This window comes from Dipteris shenzhenensis, chromosome 28 (assembly GCF_047967505.1).
Source record: "Dipteris shenzhenensis isolate YYH24624 ecotype China chromosome 28, Dip_SZ_1.0, whole genome shotgun sequence".
Classification (NCBI taxonomy): Eukaryota; Viridiplantae; Streptophyta; class Polypodiopsida; order Gleicheniales; family Dipteridaceae; genus Dipteris; species Dipteris shenzhenensis.
Genome location: NC_141623.1, coordinates 28,780,760 through 28,802,701, shown reverse-complemented (window position 1 = coordinate 28,802,701; position 21,942 = coordinate 28,780,760). Strand labels below are relative to the sequence as shown.

At 44.0% G+C, this 21,942-nt stretch overlaps 1 protein-coding gene and 1 pseudogene across 2 annotated transcripts; one reads left to right on the top strand and one right to left on the bottom strand.

Annotated features, from left to right (window-relative positions):
- Positions 1–1,270: 1,270 nt before the first annotated feature.
- Positions 1,271–4,063, top strand: LOC147883415 (uncharacterized; annotated as a pseudogene). Its single transcript, XR_015543792.1, has 2 exons — positions 1,271–1,320; positions 1,490–4,063. The product of XR_015543792.1 is annotated as an uncharacterized LOC147883415 (transcript).
- On the bottom strand, positions 3,855–12,012 carry LOC147883414 (uncharacterized). Its single transcript, XM_087399486.1, has 3 exons — positions 11,926–12,012; positions 9,174–9,888; positions 3,855–3,913 (listed from the first exon to the last, which is right to left on the bottom strand). The coding sequence occupies exons 1-3, from the start codon at positions 12,010–12,012 to the stop codon at positions 3,855–3,857; spliced, it is 861 nt and encodes a 286-aa protein (XP_087255612.1).
- Between the last annotated feature and the right edge of the window lie 9,930 nt (positions 12,013–21,942).

Genomic DNA, 21,942 nt, shown 5'->3' with positions numbered 1-21,942 from the left:
AGCACGAAGGACCCCAAGAACCATTATAGGGAGTTATGCGTTCTTTACTCAATGGAGGAACATGCACAGTACAACAAGAACCCCATATATGGCATGACAAGTACTAGTCCAATGTAAGCACAATTGAATGAGATAATGAGACTTAAAAAGATAATAAAGCACTGAGGCTACCTCCTCAGAGCCACTTGTCCACTTCTCTTACACATGGATACTTAGTCTCGACACAACAATTACATGGCATTGGTATCCCTTTAAGTCATCCTTATTCCCAATTAAACTAGGTGTTGCTAGGACAATATGCAGAGCATAGGGGCTATCAATGGATTCAGTAGCATTCGACCCAATACGTATAAAGACACATGGCCTGGTCTACACAACACTGTCTATAATCCATGACCCAAACAATCTATTCTTATTAGAATAAGTTGAGCTAAAACACATAAAGATGGACCGAGGCATCATCAACGAAATGGAGCGTCTATGGACAGAATCGATATGGACAATGGACCCAGTGGGTCTATGATCTATCGCACAAAATCGACCAAGAAGAATACTATAGTCTTCAAGGATGGCATTCGATGTTTGTTGACATATTCTAAACGGAAAGTCATAGAAAAATATTAACAAGCCACCACTCTCAAAAAATTCTCCACAAACTCTGACTTACCTATTGGGGGACTTCAAGAGCATAACAACACAAGTCATGAAACAATTAGAAGAGCTCATAAGCATGCAACAACTCATTTGCACACCTCCAACGGTTATTCCCTCGGAGGGTAGGCTAGAACATAACATCAAGAAAGACACTCATGTTGTTATTCTCTCTTTTGCCATACAACAGATTGGTTGTGTTCAGCTCTCTAACTGTTGGCTCCCAGCAACAGAGCCTCTACGCTGCCTTATACTTAAGGAGACTGGGATCCACCTGAAACTGTATGTCTATTACCAAAATCATAGGACAACATGACCGGTTTGTGATTTGATAGTGCTAAAGTGGAGAAAGTTTCAGCCTTTAAACGACTAATGGCCTTGGAGAACAAATACATAAATAAGTAAAACCTATAAAGTCGGGCTTCTCTCCTACAGTTGCCGACCTATCGGTTAGACCAAGTGAAAAACCTATTTGAGTCAAGGTCTACTAACTCGAGTGCAATTTTGAGGTCTTTCCGAGCTTGACATTTCCATCTCCGTCCTCATCTCCTATCCTCAACCCAAATTTCTCCACCTGTTCTCCATCTCCATCTCCATCTCCATCTCCATCTCCATCTCCATCTCCGTCCTCACCTCCAGCTCCAACTCCATCTCCATCGCCAAAGGAAGGTTGGTTGTGTATGGCAAAAGAGAGAATAACAATCTGTTGGTTTTACACACCAATCTGTTGTATGGCAAAAGAGAGAATAACAAGACACTCATCCTGTTGTTCTCTGTTTTGCCATACAACAGATTGGTTGTGTTCAGCTCTCTAACTGTTGTCTCCCATCTGAAAAAGCATGGGCGACGACCGGCAGCGCTTACAGGAGGGCTGGGACAAGTGCAAGCACACCGTTGCCTTTGATCCTTCGGAGATTTTGACTTCGGACCATGTCCGTCGTTATCGAATATTTAGTGCTGTGATCGCCAGTCGGGGCACCCTCTCTGATGAAAACTTTGATAGTTTGATGGACAGAGTTCATACTTTTCCTCCACGGACGCTACAGTATATCTTTGCGGCACAGAACAGCGAAGAATGGATGCAACGGATCATAGAGAGCTTGTTTGCCATTGACGATGCTAAAGCCGACGCTCCCGCCCAGGGTCTTTCTCCAACCGAGCTGGATCTTCTCGAAAAGGCCTTCGATAGACAATATGAGGACCCAGAAGGCTTCGTTGTCTCCTATGTTCAGCACTATATTGATCGGTGCTTCATGAAGTGGGCTCAAGATACAAAGACCTGGTATGCTCCATGCGCTCCAATAGTCCAGTCTAGCGGCTGGGGAAAGTCTAGGGCAATGAAAGAGGTTGCACATGCTGCTAGCGGTATGATGGTTTTCTATTTCTCGTTGCTTCAACCCACATCTACAGGGTACCCTCCCTCGCACCCACAATTGAGACAGTACTTTGTGACGATGACCAAAGTTGAGCAGGCTTTCGCCATCTTCTGGGCCTGCTTTGATTGGTTGGCCAACGAAGAAACGTTTCCAGATAGAGCCGAGCTGTTTCACAGACAGCAGACCAAGGACTACGGTGGCATACTACACAGACTTTTAGAGCGACCAGAGTGCTCTTCGGACGAGATGAAGCTTGCATGTTCTGCTGTTTGGAACAAATTCGAAAACTCCCTCAAAAATTCTGGTGTTCAGTTTTTGTTCGTGATAGACGAAGCCAGGGAGCTTCTTACTCAAGCCCATGATACAGGTCAGAGAAGCTTTATTGTTTTTAGAAGAGCCTGCGCAGAGCTGCCTCTCAAGGTTAATGCAGCTCAACGCATGGGATCGTTTGTGTTGTTTATTGATACAACTGCAAGGGTGAGCAATTTTACCCCTGTGAATAGGGAGGACCCAAGTGCTAAAGTGAGGATCGGTCTCCAGCAACTTTTTGTGCCGTTATCAAGAATGCCCACGTTTAATATACTTACTCTGAACGAGGCTGCAGAACCAGAACGTTTTCTCGTTCGTGGCAGGCCATTGTGGCCTGCTTTTCTGGAAGGTCACAATACACAAGAATTGGTAAATCTGGCAAAAGTCAAGCTTCTTGGAGGGCTAGAAGTAAAGTCAGTGCAGGGGCAAGAAAAGCTGAAGTCTCGAGATATGTCATTAGTGTTTCTTGGCTGTCGAATAGGTGTGGATGTTTGCCCACAGTCAATGGTTGCTCAACAGCTGGTTGCATCACATATGCGCATCTGTCTGCATACATCAGCAGCTAGAGATTATGTGCTTACCCATGCGCTACCTGAACCTGTTTTAGCTGAAGCAGCAGCACAGGTTCTGCACAGTGAAGTCTTGGTTACTACACAACTTCGACATTTAAACTCTACTCCTGAATGGCATTGCGAGTGCAGGAGAAAGAGGAGAGCTAGTAGCACGGTTTTTACTACTTAATACCATGGACAGTTTACAGAACTGGGAGGCTTTCTCTACTCCTCAAGGGTTGGAAGAGTTTCTTCAAGCTTTCTTGAGGAACTGGAAGGGGTTCACAAAATCAGGCCATCTGAAAGAAGCACGTGTGTTTTTCAATGCATTTTATCACTTTTATGGTGGATACCCTTCAACTGACGTTCTCAAGACTTTTATAAGGAGTTGTGCGGCCATGATATGCAGTAAAGGGCAGGAGGCATGGGCAGGAGGCATATGATCTCATGATACCTTTTGTGTTTCCTAATCATAAGGGAGAATATGACATTGGTGATGACAGCTGCATAGGTTGCATAGCAATCCAAGTCAGAAACAGGAAAAATGTGGTTAATTCAGTAGGCACCCTAAAGGGCATGCACACTTATCAGAGAAGAGTCATTCTTGAGGGGAAGGCCAGGCCTTATGTTTTGTTTTTGTTGAATGTGGGGCAGACGATAGAAGCAACAAAAGATTCTCCTCAAAAAAGAAGAAGATCCAAGAAAGAAATGAAGACACAGTTGGTAAAAGAGACAGGTGATGTCGTTGCGTTTACAGTGGAGAGTTTGGATGAAGTCCAGTGCCCAGATGAATATATGGAAGTGCTCTAATTAGTGCTTAGAGAATCACCAGAGCCCATGAGCATTTTGAAGGCAGAGAATGTTGAGGTGTTAGAGTTGACTGCACTACGAAGGATAATGCACGATGTGTATCCAGAGGAGGCAGCAGATGCTCTGGGAAAAAGAAAGGGTTGAGAAGAGTCTTTCTTCACGAGAAGGCTGTGCCTAATGTGATTTTGTTGAATGTGGGGCCAGGACAATATACTTCTGTAAGGTTTTGGACCTCATCAATTAGAGTCAGGCGTTAAGGGCTATGTTAAGAGAGTTACTTGATTTTGTTTTGAGAATGGAAAGTTTCATGAGACTGTCTAGTACTTCTGGTATTAGTGTGTAACTGTCTATAGGATTTCTGGTTATGCAAGGAAGGAGATCTGAATTCTAATTCAAGTTAATTGAGTTGTACTTCACTTTTCTTGAAAGCACCTATAAAGGCTCAAACTAAAGGTCTTGAGTTCTATATGGTTGTTAAATTGAGTGAGTGTATCCACATCTCCATCTTTGCAAGTTTTTTTTTTAAATAATTGGGTGCATGCTAAAGTTCAATATACTATTAACTTAAATTACAACCATGGTGAAGGTCTGGTAGTATTTTAGCATTGAGGTTTTGCTAGTTGTAATCTTACTAGACTCTAAAAGTTTAGTTGAAGCATATTTTCTTACAACTGGATTGTTAAGGAACCCTTCTTACAGTGATTGGGTGTCTTCTTGATTAAACGAGTTTATTTAGAACTATTGCAGTTTGCTCTCGAGATGAGAACATCTCGTTTGTTAAGAGGGAGTGAACGTTACATACCAACTATTTCAGAATTCGACTCTAGTTACTTTGGGAATTACTTAGAGACTTATTTCTATTTATTGGTATTTTTTGTATGTGGAAGCTGATGAATACATTAATGAAACCAGCTCCTTCCAGCCCTCCGCCAACATTACCAGAGGTCGATGCCCTTCCTCGCCCTGCCACTACAAATGCAGCTCCCTGTGCTACCCCCAAGAGCACCCCAATTGCCCCTCGCAGGCACACCATGCCTACTCCTGTGGAGAATGGAGGTGCTGCAAGCTTAACCAGCCACCCCCCTACCATCTTTTGCATGATAGAAATCATCTCCGACAAGCAAGACCTATCCTTTGTAGACAAAGTGCTCATCCCTGAGGGGCAAATCGCTGCTCTCTGTAACACGCTCTTGCCAGGATCAGCAACCCTTGATAAACAAGGGAAGCTTGCCAAGCTTGGCTTCAATGCACTCAGTTACTCAAATAACACATCCCAGCACTCCTGAAACCCCTGATCTGCAAAACAACCACACACCACGTCAGATCTGAGCAGGCTGCTCACCGCCCAACCATGACATTTGCGGGATGTGATCCCGAATTTGAAGATGTCCCCTTCGAGCCACGAGCTGAGCTACTGGCACGAACTCCCAATCAGATCCAAACCAGCGTGGTGTTACATACCACCAGGTGGTGCTGTGAAGCCCTGGATCTGCCACTGGGCCTTGGGCTACGCTAAGATGCAGGCGCGCGTCCGCGACTCTCAATCCAGGAACAGACCTGGCACCTGGGAACGAAACTTGCTCCCAACTGCACACTGAGAACTAAACCCCCTGGGCCCCTTTTATAGACTCGGGCCCCGAGCACCAAAAATAGCGAAGACCTATAAATAGTCCGTACCCTTGCCACTCAACCGAGAATCAAGCCTGCCTAGCTCTAAGCCTCCCCAGGCTAACCTGAGCTAGTTTTGTGTACCTAGTACACGTCAGATACCAATCCATGCACATGACATACTCCCCCTCCTCTAAGAACTCACTCCTGAGTTCGCTAAAAAATTTGAAAATGTTCTTTGGAGTTTTTGTAATGTCTTCCATGTTGCATCCTCCTCAACACGATCCTTCCACTTGATCTTGTATTCCGTGATAGTACGATTACGAATCTGTCTTTCACGAAATTCAAGAATACACTCAGGTTCGTGAGGAATAAAAGTCAAATCTGTAACTTCTATAATCTCTTGAGGAGAAACAAGTTGATCATCAGCACCCAAGACTTCTTTCAGTCTACTGACATGAAAGACTGGATGGACTTTAACATCAGGAGGCAATTCTAGGCGATATGCAACTGGTCCAATTCTTTTAATGACCTTGAAAGGACCACAGTATCTGGGGGATAATTTCAGAACTAAACCAGTACTTAGGCTCTTGGATTCCTTAGGAATTCGCAAATATACCATCGTTCCTTCAGAGAATTCTCTAGGTGAACGATGTCTATTAGCATAAAATCTGTCCCGATCTTGGGTACTTCTAATAGACTCCTCGGCAAACTGCAACATTTCTTGCATATCTAGCAAGAAGTTCTTAGCAGCATCATTTTGAATTCCTTTTAACCCAACCATAATTGGTGACTTAGGTTGAAACCTGTACATAAGCATAAAAGGACGGTAACCAGTACTAGAATGCTTTGCACTGTTGTAAGCAAATTCAATCATAGGTAGATAATCTTCCCATGAAGACTGTCTCTTAGATACATATGCTCGAACCATGTCTTCAACCAACTGGTTGACCTTCTCTGTACTGCCATCGGATTGTGCATGATCCGAGGAACTCATACTTAGAGTAGTTTCCAACTTCTCAAATACAATTGTCCAAAAGTTACTTGTAAACTTTGAGTCCCTGTCACTGACTATGTCAGATGGCAAACCATACAGCTTAAACAAGTGGTCCACAAACTCGTGAGCCAGCTGAACAGCTGATATAGTTGTTCTAGTAGGTAAGAATCTAGCCATTTTTGTCAAACGGTCGACTATGACCCAAATGGAGTCATGACCCTTGCGCGTTCGAGGCAAACCAGTAATAAAATCCATGGAAATACTTTCCCATTTATTACCTAGAATCTGTAATGGCTGTAATAAACCCGCGCTTCTAAGGCGTTTTGCCTTAGTAACCTGACAAACTTGGCAACCTACTACATAGTTCTCAATAAATGCACGCATCTTAGGCCAATAAAAGGTATGCTTCACAAGAGACAGAGTCCTATGTATACCCGGATGTCCAGCACTAGGAGCATCATGACACTCCCAGAGAATCTTGGATTTAAGGTCCAGAACATCCGGCACACAAATCTTTTCATTCCGGAACAGCAAGCCGTTCCTAATCATCCACTGATCTCCTGCCGCCTGTACTGTAGGTGGCACAATCCCTGAGTCCTGGTCAACTATGGAGCTCCCATCCTGGACTCTCTGCCAATAAGAACTGAAGTGACTATCAGTTGCGTATAGCCCTCTCAAGGATTGAAATAGGTATGAGGATATTTCCGTAAATGACAAAGCATTTACAAACTTAACTCGACTTAAGGCATCCGCCACACTATTCAAGGAACCCTTACGATAACGTATTTCAAAATCAAAATCCTGCATTAATTCTGCCCATCTAGCTTTCCTTCCCCTCAATTCTGATCCATCACACACATATTTAATTGACTGATGATCAGTCAAGACAAGGAACTTTGAACCATACAAGTAGTGTCTCCAAACCTTAAGAGCATACACTACAGCATAAAGTTCCTTCTCAAGTGTGGGCCAACGATATTGAGTGTCGTCTAGCTTCTTACTCTCGAAAGCTACAGGTCTGCCCTCTTGGAATAGAGCTGCCCCAATCGCATAATCACTCGCATCGGCCTCTAAAACATAAGGCCGGGTAGGATCGGGTAATGCAAGAACGGGTGCTTCTTTGATAGAAAGTTTCAAGGTTTCAAAAGCCTTGTTCATTGCATCATTCCAAGAGATCGACTGAGTAGACCTGCGTCCACGACCTTTCAATATGTTTGTCAGGGGTGCCGTGATATGTGAATAATCACGCACAGACTTCCGAAGAAATGCCGTAAATCCTAGGAAAGACCGAAGTTGTTTCACAGTCTGAGGGATAGGCCATTCTAAAACCTTCTGAATACGATCCAGATCAATGCTAATACCTTCAGAAGAAATCTTGTGTCCTAAGTAAATGATCTCCTTCATAAAGAAGTCACATTTACTCATCTTGGCATAGAGCTTATGCTGTCTTAGAATAACTAAGACAACCCGGTCCTATGTGATCCTCAAGCGTTCGACCATATACCAAGATGTCATCTAAGAACACTACAATAAATTTGCCCAGAAAATCCCTGAACAAATCGTTCATCATCTGCTGAAAAGTAGCAGGAGCATTGGTTAAACCAAAAGGTAATACGAGGAACTCGTAATGACCATACCTAGTTCGGAATGCGGTTCTATCTATGTGTTTAGCATAGATACGGATTTGGTGATAACCCGTACGCAAATCAATCTTAGTGAAATACTTCGCTCCGGCCAAACGGTCTATCAGATCATCGGAACGAGGTAGAGGGTATCGGTTCTTAATTGTCACTTTATTTAATCATTTATAATCTATACACATTCTCCAGGAAGAATCTTTTTTCTTTCTTAAGAGGACAGGTGCACCCCAAGGTGATTTACTTGGGCGTATATAGCCCATATTTAGGTAATCCTGAAGCTGTAAAGCTAACTCATCCTCCTCTACTTGGCTCATCCTATAAGGTTGTACATTGATAGGTTGAGCCTGTGGGACTAAGTCTATGCGATGATCTACTGCCCGTTCTGGAGGTAAACCTTCCGGCAGTTGAGCCGGGAATACATCCTTAAAACTATCTAACAAGATTCTCAATTCACGGTGTTCAAACACACTTAATTCATTCTTGTTAATTACAGAAACAACAAATGAAGAAAGCGGAATCAAAACACACTGATAGACATCATAATGAGAATTGTTTAATATATTCCGAAGCTGCATCGCAGATACAATAGGTCCCTGAGAAGAGGGAATTTTATCACACTGAATACAAAATGTGGTGTCCTTATCTACAAAAGAAAGCGTATGCTCCGTCCATCCGATCTGAATATTGTGGGTTTTAAACCTCTCTATTCCGATCAACAAGTCTACATGCTCCAGATGCATAACATAACATGTAAGAGCTCCTGTGTAGGCTTGAATCCGGATAGGAAGCGCTTCAACCTTGCGATCCCAAAACTGCTTCCCAGTTGGAAGCTGCACCTCATAGGTGTGGTCGCTAGGTATTGTGGACAGCCCCATCTTCTGCACAAATTTGTAATTAACAAAATTGTGAGAGCTGCCCGGATCAAAGAGAATGTGAACCTGTTGGTCCATAACTTCTCCATAAACTCGGAAAAGATCATGGGAACCAAACAACGAAGTATTGAAAGTGCAATTACAAGAGAGTGGGCAGGTAATGACATTTACAGAAATACCTGTCATCGAGACTTGGTTCGCTCCCTTGGCCTTGGTACCAGTACCTGCCTAGAGCTTCAGTCCAAGCACCAACTTTTGGTTCTTGCGCTTTGGACACTCATTCTTTGTGTGGCCCCGCTCCTCGCAATAGAAGCAACGTTCTTTTTTGAGCCTCAAAGTACGAAGGAAGCGGGCTTTACCATTCTTTGTTGGAGTCAAGTTTTTCTTGGAGGTGGTGTCCGTAGACTTCGTCTCCCTAGTACCAGTCGTATGTTGAAAGAACTTGCGTTTGTTCTTTCCACTCGTGTCGGAAACTGTAGTTGCTTTGGCACCGGCCATGGTATCATCATATATGCGCGCATAATTCATGGCCTCCTGCAACGTTGTGCATTTGTTGTTCTTTATCTGCAACTTGTATGAATCTGGCAAACCATCCATGAAGAAACCTAACAAGGTCACTGGATCCATCTTAGCGGCCCTGGTTTGCAGATCCCGAAATCTTTGAAGATAAACTTCAAAGGTCAAGTTTAATTTTGACATATCGAGGGCTTTAAGCTTGCCAACGATATCGTAATCATCCTCCTTCTTCAGGAACTCCTTCCTGAAAACCCCTTCAAAATCTGTCCATGTATCGGGCTTAGGCTGGAGTTCCTTCCACCATAGCAATGCTTTACCTGACATGAAAGCCGTTGCAAGTTGGATCTTCTTCTCATCTGGATATGGGTGGAACTGAAAGTGTACTTGCCACTTGTGTAACCAAGTGTCAACTACCTCCTTCGTTCTAGACTTTTGATCGCCCGGAAAAGGGTCTGGAGTTATATTCGGGCCTAGCATTGAGGCCATGGCATCCACATGCGTGAGTGCCTGCACAGTGCTAGCCAGAAGAGTAAGAGTTGCTTGAATCCCCTGGAGTTGCTATGTCAACCCCGTTTGATTGGCATTAACCTGCTCAAATTTGCCATCCAGAGCAGTCGTAAATTCACTGAAGGCCTTTTTTGTTATCAGGTCATCATAGAGACCCTGATCCTCCTCTCCCCCTGGAGTGTAATCCAAATCCTGCTCTCCCATGGTGAACTCGGGATTTGCAGAATCAGACATAACTGAAATCTGATTTGAATATAAACTGAGAGAAATAACTGACTGAACCGAAGCGAAAAGGAGAATGGAGCAGAGGAAAACCGTCCCAAGAGATGCTGACGGAAGGAGATGCCGAAAAACTGGCGAACTGGAAGCCCACGAATCCCGAAATTTTGCTGAACCCGCTACCGGATGCACGTACGAAATCCTGCGGCAAACGAGCTGCCGACGTGGCTGTACGGTCTGCTGACGTGGCTGTACGGCTGCTGATGCAGGCCGTACAGCAGCTGACGGAGGCCGTACAGCAGCTGACGTGGCTGTACGGCGACCGTACAGTTTGCAGGTACCGGTGCAGGTGCAGCTGACGCAGGCCTGGCGCAGTTGTACGGTGCTGATGCAGGGCTGGCGCAGGCAGGCTGACGTAGATACCCGTACGGATAGCTGGCGCAGGTACGAACAGGCTGATGCAGGGCTGGAGCAGGCAGGCAACTCGAGGGGCAGCTACTAGGCTCTTTGCGAGGCTATGGGTGGGCTGGTACCCTGCCCCATCTATATAGGGAGCAGGGCAGCCTAATTGGGAAGCCCTGCTTCCAAAAAAGGCCAACCTCCCCCAGCTTTGGAGGGGGTGCTTTTTTCGAAAAAAGCACCCTCCACGCAGGCTGGTCGCACCCTGCTCGCAGCTCTTTGCGCCTCTCCCTGCACCGGCCAGATTCCGTACAGCCTTGACGTCACATCTACCACCTCCCTCGCAGCTCTTTTCCCTCTCTTTCCTACTTCTCTGCTCTCTCTCCTGCTTCCTACAGCCTTCTCTCACAGGCCCCTTCAGGAATCTCGAAAACTCTCCCTCCTTTCTGCTTCCTTTTCCCTAACATCTGTCCACCCCTACTAACCCAAGAACCCAGCAGAAAACGCAGCAACAAATTTCGAATTTTAGGGCATACCTGGAGGAAAAATTCGTCAAAAATTCCCGCATCAGAAGTTCCTACCTCAGGAGTTGGCTCTGATACCAACTAACACATCCCAGCACTCCTGAAACCCCTGATCTGCAAAACAACCACACACCACGTCATATCTGAGCAGGCTGCTCACCACCCAACCATGACATCTGCGGGATGTGATCCCGAATCAGAAGATGTCCCCTCCGAGCCACGAGCTGAGCTACTGGCACGAACTCCCAATCAGATCCAAACCAGCCTAGTGTCCCATACCACCAGGTGGCGCTGTGAAGCCCTGGATCTGCCACTGGGCCTTGGGCTACGCTAAGATGCAGGCGCGCGTCTGCGACTCAATCCAGGAACAGACCTGGCACCTGGGAACGAAACTTGCTCCCAACTGCACACTGAGAACTAAACCCCCTGGGCCCCTTTTATAGACTCGGGCCCCGAGCGCCAAAAATAGCGAAGACCTATAAATAGTCCGTGCCCTTGCCACTCAATCCGAGAATCAAGCCTGCCTAGCTCTAAGCCTCCCCAGGCTAACCTGAGCTAGTTCTGTGTACCTAGTACACGTCAGATACCAATCCGTGCACATGACATCAAAGAAGAGGGCTTGCTACCTCGAAGGGTCTTGGAAAGAATGAATGCAGATGCCCTTAAGCCTGGCCTGTACGCTGCATGTGCACCTCAAAAGAATTGAATTTGCTTGTTTTACTGGCCTGGGAACAAACAGATGGTCGGGCACGAAGCCAGCAGGAGGGATGTGGCTTGCAACTTTGTGAGATATCTGATGGAGCTTTGCAGCTGTGTGTGTGCATGCGTGCAGGGTGCAAACATAAGCCCCTCACTTACATCTCAGTCGAGCAGCTCGAGCATCCCCAGCCGAAAGCAGAGAACCCAGAGGCTGCAAATCTCTCTCTGCAAGGAATCAGAAGATTACCTCAAGGTTCTGCCAGGATTCAATATGCCTATGCTCCTCCATGAACTCATGCCCTTCCAAATAGCTGCCAGTGCTGCCCGTGATCATGAGCACCACCAACCGATGGGCTTTATGCTCTCCCAAGCCACCACAGAACTGCCCTGCTTGTCTGCATGCGCATTTCAGCTAAGATGGTCACCAACACTAAAGCAGAAGCAGTCTATCATTCCATTGATGCTCAACCTGTCTTGAATTTGTTGTTCGCCTCTCATTTTGTGGAGTGCACTGCCTTGCCAAATGATGATTTTGTCAATCTCTTGCGGGTCATGTGCAAAGAAGATCTGGAGAGAGAGTACAAAGAAGCCAAAGAGGCTTGGAAGCAACGTCTGGATGCCAGAAAATCCAAGCAAAACGATTTAAATAGTATGATTCAGATGTATTCAAGCGTGTGCTGCCACATTACTTGTTAGAAAGACGTCCCTGGGAAGAAAATGTGCTTTGTAATGCATTGGATGGTCCAAATATTACCTGCAAAGGAGCTGATGATGGAAATGATCAGGAGCTGAAAGCAAATGGTTGCTGTTCCGTGGTCGAGGTGGATAGTGATAATGGTGCAGGTAGTGTGCTTCACAACGCATTAGATAGTACAAATATATTTGGTAAGGGAGCTGGTGATGTACATGAACAATAGCTGAAAGCAAATGACTACTGCAGAGGGTCCAAACATTGCTGGTAAAGAAGCTGTTGATGGAAATGATCAGGAGCTGAAAGTAAATGATCTGTGTTGCAATGTCAACAAGGTGGATTGTGACTATGGTGCCTGTTTATTACTAGAACTCTCGAAGTTGGAGGAGGAGCTTTGTAGCATCTGGTCAGGTGAACCTGGTATGTAGCATGGTAGATTGTTGTTTAGTGGTGCTAACCTGTAGAGTCTCAGCCCTGATGGAAGTCATTCATGTCACCACAATGCAAATATCCTAAGTCAAAGTACCAGTTGACCATTTATTTGATCATAATTAAAGAGTTTTCCATTTGTGTTAATTATGGTTAAAGAGTTTTTTTTTAATGTTCAAAGATACTTGACTCTGGTCAATTAAACTTGACTTCGGTCGAGGAGACTTGGTTTATTACCAAGAGGGTTAACAACGGTTAACCAGAGAACCATAGAGCTGACTACAGAGTGTTGACTTCAGTCAACGAGACTTGGTTTATTGCCAAGAGGGTTAACTACGGTTAACCAAGATGTGCCAACTTCGGTTGGAGAGACTTGACTATAATTAAGGCGCCTCGACCCTTGGTCAAAGCCTCTTAATTATAATCAAGAGCGTTGACTTCGGTCAACCAAAGAATAAATATATTTTTTAATATTTGTTATGTGTGCACATGTGTTCAGTGGGGACGCCCACCGTGACTAGAATTAGTCCACAATGTGTTATTTGCATGCAAAGCGCTAACAATTAATGGGTGTCATGGTGGTGCGCTTTAATAAATTGTTGCAGGTACTAGGAAGAGTGATTTTCCTAAGCGCTACGAGAGCCTAACAAGAGTCTAGGAGGCGGTTCGCGTGACCAAGTGCTTCAAAGACTCCAGAGTTGCCCTTAGTGGCATGTAATTAGGAAGGTAATGTAGAGTTTGACAAGTGGCTTGTTGCCAAGAAAGAGAGCCTAAGAGCTCATGTAATGATTCATTTATGTTTGAATTTTGTATATACAGCTTCCACACTGAACTCTTGTACTCAGTTTTCTCTCAAGTAATGAAAACCTTGGGGGGGGTGTCCAGCCCGACGATTGTCCTGGCCCTTAGTGTATTTGTTGAGAGAGGGAGAGAAAATGAGAGTGTCTTTGCTGTCTTTTACGAAGGAAGATTTCATTGGTATCAGAGCAATAGGCTCACCCTCTTCCTCAAGAAGGTGATTCAAGCGAAGGAGTACATTGGGCTGTGGAGAGCAGTGGGCTAACATGGCGTTTCAGCTATCAGTTATTGTATTTCTTAAGAGAAGCCGACGGTGGGCAAGCTTGCATCCACCTACAGACTTTTCTTTTCGTCACAGCACTAGAGCATAGACCCACTGTGTCTATAACTAACGAAAAGCCAACGGGGGAAGGGATGCACTAATTATGCTGACGTTTAGCGATAGGCTTTTAAAGCGCCTGCGTAGAATGGTGTTCCGTCATCTGCAGGTTCAATTAATGGAACCTCAGTACAAAGGCTGATCAGGTTGGCAACACCTTCACGGGGATGTATGGCAAAGGGAACGATGGAACAGACAATTGCTTGACGGGAAGGCTAGCAAGGACAAAAGACTCCTACACGCATGGCAATTACTCTCTCCCACGCAGGTGTATCCTTGATGGAAAGTGTCAATTCTTCACGCGGGCACTAGGCGTTGTTGAAGGAGAAGGGCGCCGGCGCGACGTGCAACGTCGACCAGCCAGAAGGTTTGGAACCTTAGGCTTGATGACATGGCAGACCTGACACGTGGCGCTGACATGGCAGGCAAGGCAGGCCTAAGGGATGCTGATGTGGCAGTACACGTTGCAGCCAGCTCAGATGCTGATGTGGCAGAACATGTGACAGGTGACGTGGCGCCACACGTGTGTGATTGACACGTGGCATCCAGTTAGTTGACCCTAGTTAGAGATCTGGTCAGAGGACAGCCTAACCAGACTGACTAATTAACTAGACTAGACTGATTCAGTTAGACAGTTTGGTTAAGCTAGTGGCCAAGTTACAGACTAACTAGTCTATCAATGTAACCAGACCAGAACAGGATTGATCTGGTTAGTGTAACCAGTAGTTACCCATCTGGTTACTGTCAAAAAAAGAAAAAGAAAAAGAAAAAGAAAAAGAAAAAAGACAGTTGCAGAGACTGTTTCTGCTAGCAGTTTTCACCTATCTGAGAAAGTATTTACTGTCAGAAAAAGCAGAAATCAGAGATTTGCACAAGTAAAGGAATGCATGCCTTTGTGCTTAGGAAAAGGGAATCAGATGCATACTCAGTGCTTTTTGCAGCAGCCAGAAAAGGGGCAATATAGTTGTTGATGCCTTGGCAACTTTGTGGGTATATGCCTTGAGTTGACAGCCCGGTATTGGCATAGATTGTGAATGCAAGACACCTCTTGTTGAGGTAATTTTTCTGTGTGAAAAGCAAAGGTTGCGTGCATTAGTTGCATACACAGTGTGTGTGACAAACTTGCAGATTTCAGACGAGTCATAAGAAAATGGCCCAATCACCTATCCAGTGGGATTCACAAGATAGAGATGCACATCCAAGACAGAGAAGTGTGCAGCAAAATCAGCAAGAATTTGAGCAGATGGTACGCACTCGTATGCAAGAGATGGAAAATCTCAAAAGGGATCCAAGAGCTCAGCATTTGTTTCAAGTAGAAAATATGCCTAATGTAGCTTATGATGTGCCAATGCCAGAGGCACACTCTTGTGTACAGCCAGAGAGAGAAACGGTCTCATAGCAGGAAGAGATCGAGGCATCATCACCGATCTCCCAGTCCTTCACCGTCTACCTCGAGCTCGACTTCTGTATCTTCCTCTTTATCAGATAAACCGTCTAGGAAAAGAAGGAAACACAAGAAGTCTAGGAAGAGTAAGTTTTTCAGAGAGACCAAGGAATTCAAAGAGGGAGGTAAATCTATCAAGTTTATGACCTATAATGGACAATATGGTCATACAGACAAAGCATTGCAGTTCATCAGGCAGTTTGATGCTGCATTCGGTACAGAAAAGTTTTCAGAACCTCCAAGTTAAGAATGGTTAGTTTGCACTTGACAGCGACAACTAGTGCATGGTGGAGTGCACAGACCACAAATGGGTCAGCCCCAAAGAGGTGGAAGGACTTCAAGAAAGCTTTCTACCAGCAGTTTATGCCTAAACAGTTTAGAGATCATGTTCTTCAAGATTGGGACAGTTTGCATATGGATGCAGGAGATACAGTGGATGTGTACAACCAAAAGTTTTGGGATGCTTATTTGCAGGTTGCACCTTTCAAAAAGGTCTCCAAAGGAACCCAAATGAGAAAGTACAGAGCAGGTCTCAGTCCAAGAATTCAGGTAGTAGTGAATGCTCTTTGGGGGCAAAGAGCATTCAAGACCTTATGCATTCAGCTTCAGTAGCTAGTCTTGTGCGGTTACAAGATCCATCCACGGTACTATCCTTGCATGCAGGACGTGCTGAAAGAAAGAAAACCGATTTTTCAAAATTAGAAAAGAAAGAGTATCCCAAGGTTGAAAAGAAAGGGTTTCAACCTCAGAAGCCGAGAGGTACTCAGTTTTCAAAGTCATATAAATGCAAATCCCCATTCACTCCTGAACAGATAGCTGAATTTCGCAGAGATGGGAAATGCTTTAAATGTGGGAAAGAGGGGCATATGGTTGCCCAGTGCCCTGAGAAGCCTTCGGGTTCTAAGGAGCAGAAAAAGCCACAAGTACCACTGAGGCCAATGGTGGGAGCAGCCCCAGATGTTTTGGGGAGTACCTCAGACCCAAAGGAAAAAGAGCTTTTGCTATCATGGGAAAAGATAAGAGATCGGCAAGCATTAATCCTCTTTGATCCAGGTCTACAGACAATTTCATATATGAAGATTTAGCCCTGAGATTAGGGATAAAAACTGAAGAGCTAGGTAGAGCTCTTGATGCTGATCAAATGTTCCAAGGGAATCCAGTGCAAGTTACTCCTTTGATTGGAAAGCTTCGTGTCCATGTACAGAGCTATGTAGATCAGGAGGACTTCTTAATCTCTCCTCTCAAGCAGCATGATATTGTACTTGGTACACCGTGGTTCCATCGAAAGGAAGTAACAATAGAATACCCTGAGAGGGTGTTGAGTTTTATCCATAGGGGAAAAAACTAGCGTTTAGTTGCCAAGAATAAAGGGGAGACTATCCCCATTGTATCTGATGTTACATGTGGTAAGGCAATAAAGTCTGCAATTTCCGCGTACATGGTTTTTGTAAAAGAAAAAGAAAATGATATGCATGCTGAAATGAATGATGCAGACAAATATAAATTTCAGTTTCTTGTAAACTTTAAAGATTGCTTTTCCGATGCTTTGCCAGGGGAGTTACCCCCAGAGAGACCAAAAGATCATTAGATAGAGTTAATGCATGGTAGTGAGCCACCAAATAGACCACCTTATAGAGTTAGTGCGACTCAGAGAGAGGAGATTATGCTCAGGTACAGGATTTGTTGTCCAAAGGGTTGATTCAGCCCAGCTCGTCCCCTTTTTGCTCACGAGTACTTCTAGTACAAAAGAAAGATGGTTTTTTTCGAATGTGCATTGAATAAGATGACCATCAAAAATAGATTTCCGATACCACGCATAGATGATGTGCTTGACCAGCTCATAGGAGCAACAGTTTTCAGTAGGATAGACTTGAAGAGTGGCTATCATCAAGTCAGGATACAATCGCAAGATGTGCATAAGACACTTTTTGCACTACATTCGAGTTGTATGAATACTTAGTGATGCCTTTTGGGTTGACAAATGCTCCATCCATATTCAATAGAATGATGGATCGTATCTTCTGAAAGTACAGGCATTTCACGGGTACTTTCTTTGATGATATCCTAGTCTTTTGAAAGACTGAAGAAGAGCACAGGGAACATCTTGCTTTGGTATTTCAAGAACTTCGAAATCATCAGCTTTTTGCCAATAGCAAGAAAAGTGAATTCTTTTTGGAAGAGATCCCCTTTTTCTATAAGAGAAAGTCTTCTCTCTCACAATCAATATAGAGATTTTATTGTGTTCTCACACCTCTTACATGTATTCTATCCTACGAGATCTTACAATTGGTATCAGAGCTTTAGGTTCTAGATCGAGCCTAGCCTAGCATTAGATGCTATCTCAAGCATAAACTACAAGTTTCTTCATCTTCTCCATTTTCCTCCTTCTTCCCAAAATCTTTGAGAGCTCTATTCTCTTCCTACAAATGACCATTGCCTAAACCCTTTGAGCTGCAAACTCCTCTTGTATGGGCAAAGTTCCAGCTGCAAGCTTTTGGTGACATTTCTACTGTACTTGAAACGCCAACACTCACACTCTTTGATAAAATTTCACGCAATGCCACCTCTGTGCTTATCCTTTTGTCAATTCCTCTGAGCCCAAGCTGCACGACACTAAAGGGAACCTACTGTTGAAATCTGAGCTCATTTGGACAAGGAATGGAGGCACAACAGATGAAAAACCAGTCGGTCCTCTCAAGCTTGGCTATGGCGACCTGACGCAACATTGTGCCTCTCCTTGCTGGTAGCCCTTCTCTAGTATAAGGCCCTTCTTCCTGCATAAAAATCTCCTAGAATAGAGCTATGAGTTGTGAGAATTGCACCCTCCAAGTTTAGGTCTCTGTTTTGGACAGTTTTGACAATGTTGTGAGTTTGATGCTACATTAGATGCTACTTTAGCATTTCTGATGTTTTAAAGTGTTGAATAGCTTTAGTACAACTATGGCTACAGCTTTTCTTTAAATTGCTACACCTGGATTTGCTTGGAATGCTTTCATTTAGCCACCTCTATGAAGCATGCAAGTGAAAACATCATTTCCATTATGTTTTGTAGTATGGAATTTGGTTGCAAGCCTTTGCTACTTAAAATGCTTGTATTTTGAAGCTCTTCAATTTTTTCTAGCCTTGTAAGAGAGTAGACACTGCCCATTCTGGGTTAGACCCTCTCATGGCTACCATCTTGAATATGGATAAGTTCAATGGTAAAGGCTTTCACACATGGTAGATGAAGGTTAAGTTTGCATTGATGAAGGAAAACCTCTGGGGGTTGTCAAACCGGCTTCAACTTCTTCTTCAACAGCCTCTAATGATGGAGAATCCTCAGCTCCGACATGCCCGACAAGAGATCTTGCTAGAGAGGAGAAAGCCTATGGCATCATTGCTCTTGCCTTAGGAGATGACTATATTCATCACATCTCTGACTTAGAGTCTCCTTCAGAAGCTTAGCAGAAGCTTGACATTATTTTTGGTGCTAGCTCTCACATCTCAAAATTGTCACTTAAGATTGCTTTCTTTGAATTGAAGATGGTTAGTGGCACTCCTTTGGCTGCCCATATCAATCATATGCGGAGTCTCATGACTCAACTTGCTTCTATCAACTCTCCAATCACTACAGATGATACAATGGCAGTGTTGCTCAAAAGTGTGCTTGAAGATTATGATCATGTTGTTACCACTTTGAAAAACCTTCCTAATCCTAATCTTGAAGGTCTTATTTCTGCTCTTCAAGAAGAAGAAAGGCACATGGAACTCCGGAGAGGCAATGACATAGCATACCAGAGAGGCAATGACATAGCCTATGCCATAGAAATTCAAAAGGGCAAGTTTTCACCTTGTAAACATTGTCGGAAGACTAATCACCTCTCAAAATATTGCTTCAAGATCAATCCATGCAAACATGTGGCAAAAACAATCACCATGAAAAGTATTGTAAAGCCAAAAAGGAAGAAGCTACAAAGTCAGAAACTGCCAATCTACTTTCATTTGATGAGTCTCCACATGATGAAGACTATGATTTTTAGGCACTTTGTCTTTTTTGTTTATCATCACTTGGTCAAATTTTGAGGTTATCTGCCTGGAGTAGTACTCCTAAAAGAATATGTAAATCACCTTTGGTCACCATATGATGTAGGCCATGTGATATGTGTTTTGACTATCCCATTTCTGTGAAACTCACACCCTTGGGAACCCTTGCTAGCATGAGATCCTAGCCGTAGATTAATCCTTGACCACCATGAGATGGCATGAGAAACTATGAGACTAGATGTATCCTTGACACTGCAAGAGGCAATCCCTTGAGGGGGGTTTGTTGGGGTAAGTATGATCAAGGGCTTGCTCTATGGTGCATGTGTGCATCTAGGGGAGTCACATGTGTGTTTGTGTGTGTTGTAAAGGCACATCAAGTGCTATGATGTGTCTAGTGTGTGACCTAAGTGATGATGTAAGACAAAGGGAATCCCACTGATGTAGGGATTGATTCCCACTGATGTAGGGACTGATAGCTACTATGTAGGGAAGGTATCACCTTCTCCCCTTTTTCTATAAGAGAGAGTCTTTTCTCTCACAATCAATATAGAGATTTCATTGTGTTCTCACACCTCTTGCAAGATGCATCTATTCTATCCTACGGGATCTTACAAAAACTCCCTCAAAAAATCTGGTGTTCAGTTTTTGTTTGTGATAGACGAAGCCAAGGAGCTTCTTACTCAAGCCCATGGTACAGGTTAGAGAAGCTTTATTGTTTTTAGAAGAGCCTGCACAGAGCTGCCTATCAAGGTTAATGGAGCTCAATGCATGGGATCGTTTGTGTTGTTTATTGATACAACTGCAAGGGTGAGCAATTTTACCCCTGTGAATAGGGAGGACCCAAGTGCTAAAGTGAGGATCGGTCTCCAGCAACTTTTTGTGCCGTAATTAAGAATGCCCACGTTTAATATACTGGCTACATCACAACCCACCACTCTGAACGAGGCTGCAGCTACAAAACATTTTCTCGTTCATGGCAAGCCATTGTGGGCTGCTTTTCTGGAAGGTCACAATACAAAAGAATTGGTAAATCTAGCAAAAGTCAAACTTCTTGGAGGGCTAGAAGTAAAGTCAGTGCAGGGGCAAGAAAAGCTGAATATGACATTAGTGTTTCTTGGCCGTCGAATAGGTGTGGATGTTTGCCCACAGTCAATGGTTGCTCAACAGCTGGTTGCATCACATATGTGCATCTATCTGCATACATCAGCAGCTAGAGATTATGTGCTTACCCATGCGCTACCTGAACCTGTTTTAGCTGAAGCAGTAGCACAGGTTCTGCACAGTGAAGTCTTGGTTACTACACAACTTCGACATTTAAACTCTCTACCCCTGAATGGCATTGCGAGTGCAGGAGAAAGAGGAGAGCTAGTAGCACGGTTTTTACTACTGAATGCCATGGACAGTTTACAGAACTGGGAGGCTTTCTCTACTCAAGGGTTGGAAGAATTTCTTCAAGCTTTCTTGAGGAACTGGAAGGGGTTCACAAAGTCAAGCCATCTCAAAGAAGCACGTGTGTTTTTCAATGCATTTTATCACTTTTATGGTGGACCTCTTCAACTGATGTTCTCAAGACTTTATAAGGAATTGTGCGGCCATGATATGCAATAAAGGGAAGGAGGCATATGATCTCATCATACCTTTTGTGTTGCCTAATCATAAGGGAGAATATGACATTGGTGATGACAGCTGCATAGGTTGCATAGCAATCCAAGTCAAAAACAGGAAAAATGTGGTTAATTCAGTAGGCACCCTACAGGACATGCACACTTATCAGAGAAGAGTCATTCGTGAGGGGAAGGCATGCCTTACGTTTTGATTTTGTTGCATGTGGGGCAGACAATAGAAGCAACAAAAGATTCTCCTCAAAAAAGAAAAAGAAAAATGAAGACACAGTTGGTAAAAGAGACAGTTGATGTCGTCGCATTTACAGTGGAGAGTTTGGATGAAGTCTAGTGCCCAGATGAATATATGGAAGTGCTCCAATTAGTGCTTAGAGAATCACCAGAGCCCATGAGCATTTTGAAGGTAGAGAATGTTGAGGTGTTAGAGTTGATTGCACTACGAAGGATAATGCACGATGTGTATCCAGAGGAGGCAGCAGATGCTCTGGGAAAAATAAAGGCTTGAGAAGAGTCTTTCTTCACGAGAAGGCTGTGCCTAATGTGATTTTGTTGAATGTGGGGCCAAGACAATATACATTTGTAAGGTTTTGGACCTCATCAATTAGAGTGAGGCGTTAGGGGCTATGTTAAGAGAGTTACTTGATTTTGTTTTGAGAATGGGAAGTTTCATGAGACTGTCTAGTACTTTTGGTATTAGTGTGCAGCTGTCTATAGGATTTCTGGTTATGCAAGGAAGGAGACCTGAATTCTAATTAAAGTTAATTGAGTTGTACTTCACTTTTCTTGAAAGCACCTATAAAGGCTCAAACTAAAGGTCTTGAGTTCTATATGGTTGTTAAATTGAGTGAGTGTATCCACATCTCGATCTTTGAAAGTTT